Below are 7,270 nucleotides of genomic sequence, written 5' to 3'. Positions count from 1 at the left end.
CCTCAGCTGGCTCAGCGGCTGTTTGACAGGACCTCAGCTTCCTGGCGCTGGCTCAGCAGGGAGGGCTGCTTCTAACTGCTCCCTGCAAACTACACCCCCATCCTCCACGGACCTCCTCCCTCCATCCTCAGGGCCTCGGACCCTTCCCTGGGCCCCTCCAGCCCCAGACAGCTTCTGCTGGCGTTGAGTTTCTCCCCTGAAAGACACCCCACCCCCGCCAGTTTCCAGAAGTTCCCCAAGAAGACAACACACACAATATGTGTGTCTGTTTATTTCGAGGGATGGAGCAAAGACATGTCCCCAAACTGGGGGAGGGTAAGAACATGGGTACATAAACTGGACAATCAGCTCAGATGACACTGCCACAACATAGTTTAAGGCTCCGTGTGTATCTATATGTGCAGATGCTCACACACACACACACACACACACACAGACACACACACACAGGCGTTTGACACAGGAATGGAGGCCAGACGCCAGGCGCTGTTCGCAGCCTGCCTAAAATATTGCGATTGCGTTTATTAAAAACGTGTGGGAGGGGAAGACCGTGCATCGGTCTGAGCAAAGTGTCCAACTCAGGCTCGGGGCGAGCGACGCTGCCCCCAGGCACACCGTGCTCACGTGTGCCCGCCCCAGCTTGGCACGTCCTGGCTGAGGGAGGTGGGGCGGGTCCTGTAGGTATATGAACTGGGCTCGGTCCAGACAGCATAAAGGCAGAATAAAGCCCCAAGCGCCCTCTCCAGAGCAGCCCAGCTGGCGCCCCCTGCCCACCTGTGGCCCCTCCAGGGCAATGTGGGTAGGGTCTCAGGAAGGGATGGCCTGTGTGCTAGGCCCAAGGAGGACCTGGGGTCCTGGCTTGCTCCTCAAAGCCCCCCACTCACCCCTGCTGGGGAACAACATCTAGAGCCCTGCAGGCCCTCCTGCCCCTCCGCCATCAATCCCCTGAGGCTGACCGGGGATGATGGGACGAGGTCACCAGGGAGTGCAGTGCCCCACGAATGTGGCATTTGGCTTCAGCATTAAGGCCGGCGCCTCCCCGGGAGGACCCCGTGTGACCCCCCAGGCCCCTCCTGCTGTTGTGCCGCCATGGGCCCCTCTGTCCACAGAGGCCGTGCTCGCTGAGTCTCTGCCTCCACAGGGCTGGCTTAAAGTGCTAGGTGCCTGGGAGGGAGGCTGGGGCCGCCCGAGTTCTGGAGGCGATGCCCACGCCGTCCCCAAAGGGCTCTTATTTGAGGATGTAGTTAATGAGCAGCTGACATGCCAGGAACACGCAGAGCAGGAACCAAGAGCGGGGACTGTGCAAGAGGCCCGGGGCCGGTGCCTGCCTGGCCTGTGCCGTGGAGCTCAGCACGGCCGAGAGATGCCTGGAATGATAGGGCGCCGCAGTTCAGCCAGGGCCAGCCCAGGCAGGATAGAACATCCCTGCCCCGGGGTGCAAATGGGGGTGGAGGGCTCCTTTATGGGAGGGACCCAGGGCACAGTGGCTGCACTGTGCTTCCTGGACACACATTCCGGGGGTGGGGGGGGGGAGGTCAAGGCGGGGGGAGCTGCGCCTCTTACACCCTCCCTCCCACCTCCATCGTGATGGGCTGAACTGTGCCCCCCAAAGTCCTCTGTTGGAATGCTGGTCCCCAGCGCCCCAGAATGCAACTGTATTTGGAGATGTGACCTTTAAAGAGGTGAATAAAGTAAAACACGGCCACTAGGATGGGCCCTAATCCCATAGGACTGGTGTCCTTATAGGAAGAGGAGGTCAGGACACAGACACACACAGAGGGACGACCCCGTGAGGACACAGGGAGAAGACGGCCGTCTACACGCCGAGGAGAGAGGCCTCAAGAGGACCCAGCCCTGCCCTGATCTTGGACTTGCAGCCTCCAGGACTGGGAGAGGTCAGTGTCTGTGGTTGAAGCTGCTTCCCTGTGGTACTCTGTATGGCAGCCCAGGAAACCCATAGGCCCGCCCTGGACTCTGACATCAGTGTGTCTGAACCTCAGCAGAAGCTTCCTGCGGTTCTCCCGGCCACCTGCCTTGCAGCTAGTCTCCTTCTGTGGTGCTAGATGGCCACCCCGACCCTCCCGGCTCCCACTGCCTCTGGGCTCAGCTCCACCATCTCCGCCCCCTCCCCTGACCCGCCCTCCTCCCGGCAGCGGCCCACCTGTGGTGTCCTCTGCTCTCCCCCTTTGCAGCTCCTCCCTGCCCACCTGCATCCTCCTCCAGGAAGCCCTCCCTGACCATGGAGACAGCATTCCTCTCCCTCTCCCCTCTCTCTCGGCCCCACACAGCCTGCAATGGAGTGGGGTGCTAAAAAGGTGTGAAACGCCTCTATGCCACATGTGGGTGGGTCACAGGCATGAAATTCTAGGCTTCCGAGGGCGGCTCCGATGCTAACAGCTGGTTAAGTGCTCGCTGGGTGCCAGGCACAGAGCTCAGCCCTCTGCTCCATCCTCCTCCCGCCCCAGGGCCACTGCTGTCACCCCAGTTCACAGATGGGGAGACTGAGGCAGGGACAGCCCGAGGTCCCACAGGCCAGGAGTCCTGCAGCCCTGCTGGAGACGGGAGCCTGGCTCTGGGGCAGAGCTGGCAAGCAGGGCTCTGCCTCCTGGTGCCGGCGAAATAGAGTGTGTTCCCAGTCTTCCCCGAGATGACTCACCCAGCTGTTCCTGAGGACCCACTATTCTTGGAGCTGGGGCCACCGCGGGGTGGTAGGAGACATCCTCGGCAGAGCCGGTGCCGGCAGCACCTCCTTCCAGCTTCTGTCTGCTCCACCCGCCACAAGCACGGGCAGCCCTGCCCTGGTTCATCTGGACTCCATCAAGCCCCCCCCACACCCAGCATCCTCCTTGCCAGCTCAGCCTGTTCACACGCCGCTTTCTGCCCTGCCCGCCCCTCGAAGAGGGCAGAACCCAGGAGGTCCCCTGTCCTCGCCCAGTAGCCAGACCGTCTGAAGTCCTGAGGGTTCTAGCCCAAGTGACAGTGCAGGTAAACGCCTCCCCTCACCCCCTGCCGGCTCGGGCTCTCCTGCTCTCTGACCCGGAGCCCCGGCTGGACCCCCGAGCACGGCCCACCTATGTAGCTCCTGCTGGGCCTCCCGGATGGACAGGATCCCCTCGTGCAGCAACTGCAGCCGCCATGCCTCCTTCCCACACCGAGGGCACGGGCTCTCGCAGCCTGGGACGCAGGACCCGGGGGGCAAGGGAACACGGGGGGGAGGAGAAGTTAGGGTGAGTGGGGATGTCTGGGGAGCCGGTCCTGGGGCCGTGTCCCACCTCACAGGAGCCTTCAGGTGAAGCTAATAATACAGGGAGCTGGTGCCGAGGGATGTTTCCAGAGGGAACCCCGGGCTCAGCTGGCCTCTGATTAGCCCAGAGGCAGGGACCAAGCTGGAGAGACAGGCACCCCCTTGAGGGCAGGGGGCAGAGAGACAGGAGCCAACCCGGAGAGTCACAGACAGATGGACAGGGTACAGCCTCGCCCCTCGCACTGGCCCCGCCCCCTAAGCGCAGACTCGGGAGCCCTGCCCCCTCCCACTCCCCCATCTGCCCTTCGGCTTCTCTGTCCTCCCGCCCTGAAGAGGGCCTGGCCCAGGAGGGCTCACCGGGAGCGAAGTCACGGTCCTCCTCCTCGTCAGAGAGCTCTGGGCAGGACTCGGGCGTAGAGCCACTGCTCTCGGTGGCCTGGCTGTGGCCAGACGGCTGGTCGCTGGCCTTGCGGAGCCGCCGGTCGGGGCCAGACCCCTGGAGGGAGACGGAGTAGCCGTGGCCGGGGGCTCACCCACACCCACCGCACCCACAATGGGGGGTGGGGTCAGAGATGGGGGTGTGGTCACTGATGGGGGGTGTGGACAGCGCTGGGGGTGGGGCCAGAGATGGGGGTGTGGTCAAGGATGGGGGTGGGGTCAGTGCTGGGGGGGTGGGGTCAGCGATGCGAGGTGCAGACAGAGATGGAGGGTGGGGCAGTCCACCCGGGTGGGCTTTGCTGCAGGGACAGGTTGTCGGGTGTGGTGGGGCCTGAGCCGACTGGAAAGGCTGAAGAGAAGGAGGAGGATGCAGAGGAGCGTCAGGTGGACACGTGTGCGAGGGGCTGGGACCATGTGGTCGAGGCCGAGGGGCCGTGGGATGTGGTGGAAGGGTGGGTGGGACACAAGTGGCTGGTGAGATACTGTGGCCCCTGTTTGCTGGGAAAATTGAGGCCCCTGGGCAAGATGGGGAGTCCACCCCTCCCTGCCCCGGGTGGGCCGTGCCCCCCAGCCGTGTGCACAGTGGGTGACCAGCCGGTGTAGCGGGTGCTGTTCCACACGTGGAACCTGCCCACGTGGTGGGCAGTGACTCCAGGCTTCCCTGAAAAGGCACCTCTGTCTGGAGCTCTCCTTCCTTGTGTCTCCTGGAACCTCCCACCTGCACTCCCACCTGCCCTCCCCCGCGCCTCCCACCCTCTCTCCCACACTTTTGAGGCCCAGGCATGTGGGTAAATGCACTGCCTCCTCCTCCTACTTAGGCGAGTCCCTGGGCTGCCCTGAGCCTCCGTTTTTTCATCTGTGGAATGGGACAGCATGCTGCCCGCACTGCAGAGGGCGGCTCTGGGGGGTGATGGGCCAGGACCATACACCCTGGCACAGTGCCCTAAAAACCGGGTTGCCCTGGGAACTGAGCGTCCTGCCAATCCAGGTGTCCAGGCCCCATGCTGGGCAGGGCAGGGCAGGGCAGGGACGCAGGGGGATGCCAGAGGAGACCCTGCTAGGATGTGGGTCAGAGTGTTCCAGGGTGGGGGACCCAGAGGAGGGGGGCCAGGCAGGTGGGTGTGAGGGTGGGCATGGGCCCACACCTGGAGGGACTCAGCGGGGGCCCTGGGGGTTGTGCTGACCTGGTGCCTGGGCCCCGGGCTGCCCAGGCAGGTGGTCTGGTGGGCCATGGTCTCCCGCCGCAGGGTGTGTAGGACCCCGTCTTGCTCAAACTGGGCAATGTCCTTCAGGGGGTCCCAGGGGCTGTGGCTGGAGGGTCCAGAGAGTGTCTGTTGGCAGGGGTGGTGGCCCTCGGAGTGAGGGGCCCCCATCCCGGCCCAGCCCTCAGCCTCCCAGCAGGACTGGAGGCCCCCCAGGGGAGTGACCGTTGCCTGCACCTGTGTGCAGCCCCTGTGTGACCCTCCCTCCCCATCACCCAGGGCCAGGATGGTGGGGGTCTGCTACCCAGCCCACCACGGGGCCCAGGCCGCTGTCTGCCAGCACTCACTCCTCGTATCGGTAGCGCCACTCCTGGGTGGCGGGGTCCAGGTGGAACAGCTGCGGTGTCCACGGCACCAGGTTCTGCTGGCGCTCTCGGGCCTGCTGCCGCTGTGCCTCCTCCAGGGCAAACTTCTCCTGTGTGGCTTTGTGCTGGTCACCCTCGCTGATGGCCCTGGTGACGTGCTGCCAGAGCCTGCGAGTGGAGCACACGCTCTGAGCTGGGGGACGTGGGCAGTCCCGTCCCGTCACACTTGATTGCCTCCAGTGACAGGGAGCTCACTGCCTCTCAGGGTGCCCGGGTCTCCTGGGCACTGTTGATTTACCCTGAGATGGTTCTTTCTTATGCTGGACACACACCTGCCACCAGCAGGGCCCTCCCTGCGGACTGCAGGTCATCTGCCCCGGAGCCTGCTCTTCCCCAGGCCTCCCCTGCTCTCTCTCCAGCTGCCCACAACTGGACGTGTCCTCTGCCAAGCAAGGCCCACTCAGGTCCATCCTCCCTGCCACGGACATCCAGGGGACGTGCATCCAGGAGACAGCAGCTGCCGGCCCGGCCACCCCAGCTGGGGTCGGGGATCCTGTGGCGCCCGGGCCTCACCTCTCCGACTCCAGCTCTCTCTGCTCCTCCAAAGGCACCGTGTGCCGCTTCAGCCGCTGCCCGCGGACCTCCTCGCTCGGGTTCCAGAAGAGCTCGGCGCCTCCTCTGCCCTCCTCCTTGATGAACACTTCCCTGTCCTGCCCCAGACGGCCGGGCAGGTCAGAGGTGCCGGCCGTGGCCTCTGCTGCCCCCGGGCCCACCCGCGCCTGCCCGGAGGCGGCCTCTCACCCAGTGTCCCGTGAGCCGTGCCAGGACCTCCTCGCCCGACGTGATCTTCCCGGATATCTGGTTAATGCTCGTGCTGCCCCCGAAGAAGGGCTGTGGGGACATACCCGAGACGATGCCCTTGCGACGCTGGTGAGGGCGGCAGCCACGCCCCCCTCACGGTGCTGGGGAGGAGGGGCCCCTCCCTCACGGGTAGTGGGGAGGTGAGCTCCCAGCCCCAGTGCATGGGGGCCGGCTGGGACGGGACTGAAGCTGGAGGTGGCCACACTGTCCCACGGCCCAGACTGAGCTCAAGGGTGCTGGGCCCCGCCAGGCCTTTGTGCCCCGTGGTGGGGAAGGGGCCTGGGCCTGTCCTAGCTCTGCTGCGCGGCCTGTGGGCAGCCCCTTCCCCTCTCCGGGCCCCGCTGCGCTACAGGGAAGCCAGGAGCCGCTCGTCCATGTGCACCTGCTCAGGAAACCATCCCTGGGGCGCTGAGAGGGCAAGAGGGGGCCCCTCAAGGCCCCTGGCTGGCCGAGGTGCTGTGGCCAGTGCTACCTTGAGCTTGAATTCCAGCTCAGCCTGGAAGTTGTTCTTTTCGCACTCGACGGTCACTCTCCCGCCCAGCTCCATGGTCATGGTGCCGTAGAGAATGCCTGCAACACAGCCGCATTGGGGGCTCAGGGCCACCCCCGGGCCAGCTGAGCCCCCAGACCTCTGCCGAGTCCTGACCCAGCAACACTGAGCCCGGGAGGCCCCTGTCAGGGCCCGGAGGGCGAGATGCGAGCAGGGAGGGGCAGGCGCTCTGTGGGCAGTGCTGCCAGGAGGGGGAGAATCTCGTTAGGTGAGCAGAGCCCGTGACTGGGCCTGATTCCGCAGTGACCAGCTCCCTGCAGCGAACGGGGTCTCTGGCCCCAGGGCCTTTGCTTGTGCGAGTTGCTAAATCTGGGAGACACCCCCACCCTTTACTAGGTCACCTCCTCCAGCAGCCCCTGTTCCAGGCTCCCAGGAGCCCCACTGCCCCCGGGAGACCCTCGTCAAGGCCTGTTACTCTGCTCTGCAGCTCCTGCCCCGATGTGGGTGCTTGTACCTTCCCTGCTCACTGCTGAGCCCAGGATGGACCCACATGGTTTTTTTTTTTTTAACTTAATACATATATTTTTTAATTACTGAAGGAAAGCATGAGTCTTCTATTTCTGGTCTTATGGAGGGCTTACTCTAAAAGAAAAAAAGAAATGAGGGAAGG

The 7,270-nt window shown here is 64.5% G+C and overlaps 1 protein-coding gene across 8 annotated transcripts in view; it reads right to left on the bottom strand.

Annotated features, from left to right (window-relative positions):
• Positions 1-253: 253 nt before the first annotated feature.
• The window catches only part of OSBPL5 (oxysterol binding protein like 5), a 70,609-nt gene continuing 63,592 nt past the window's right edge, over positions 254-7,270 (bottom strand). For 6 of the 8 annotated variants that reach the window (XM_067037816.1, XM_067037819.1, XM_067037820.1 and 3 more), the window contains 8 exons: positions 6,583-6,680; positions 6,051-6,140; positions 5,823-5,959; positions 5,232-5,417; positions 4,867-4,993; positions 3,602-3,740; positions 3,072-3,174; positions 254-1,367 (listed from right to left, as the gene is read on the bottom strand). In XM_067037816.1, coding sequence (XP_066893917.1) covers positions 1,229-1,367; positions 3,072-3,174; positions 3,602-3,740; positions 4,867-4,993; positions 5,232-5,417; positions 5,823-5,959; positions 6,051-6,140; positions 6,583-6,680 — 1,019 coding nt within the window. In that variant the 3' untranslated portion in view covers positions 254-1,228. The remainder of the gene's footprint in view (positions 1,368-3,071; positions 3,175-3,601; positions 3,741-4,866; positions 4,994-5,231; positions 5,418-5,822; positions 5,960-6,050; positions 6,141-6,582; positions 6,681-7,270) is intronic. The other 2 variants (XM_067037822.1, XM_067037823.1) reach the window with 1 other exon arrangement.

Source organism: Kogia breviceps, chromosome 7 (assembly GCF_026419965.1).
Source record: "Kogia breviceps isolate mKogBre1 chromosome 7, mKogBre1 haplotype 1, whole genome shotgun sequence".
Taxonomy (NCBI): Eukaryota; Metazoa; Chordata; class Mammalia; order Artiodactyla; family Physeteridae; genus Kogia; species Kogia breviceps.
Note: the sequence above shows the minus strand (reverse complement) of the source record. Positions and strands in the feature narration are given on the sequence as shown.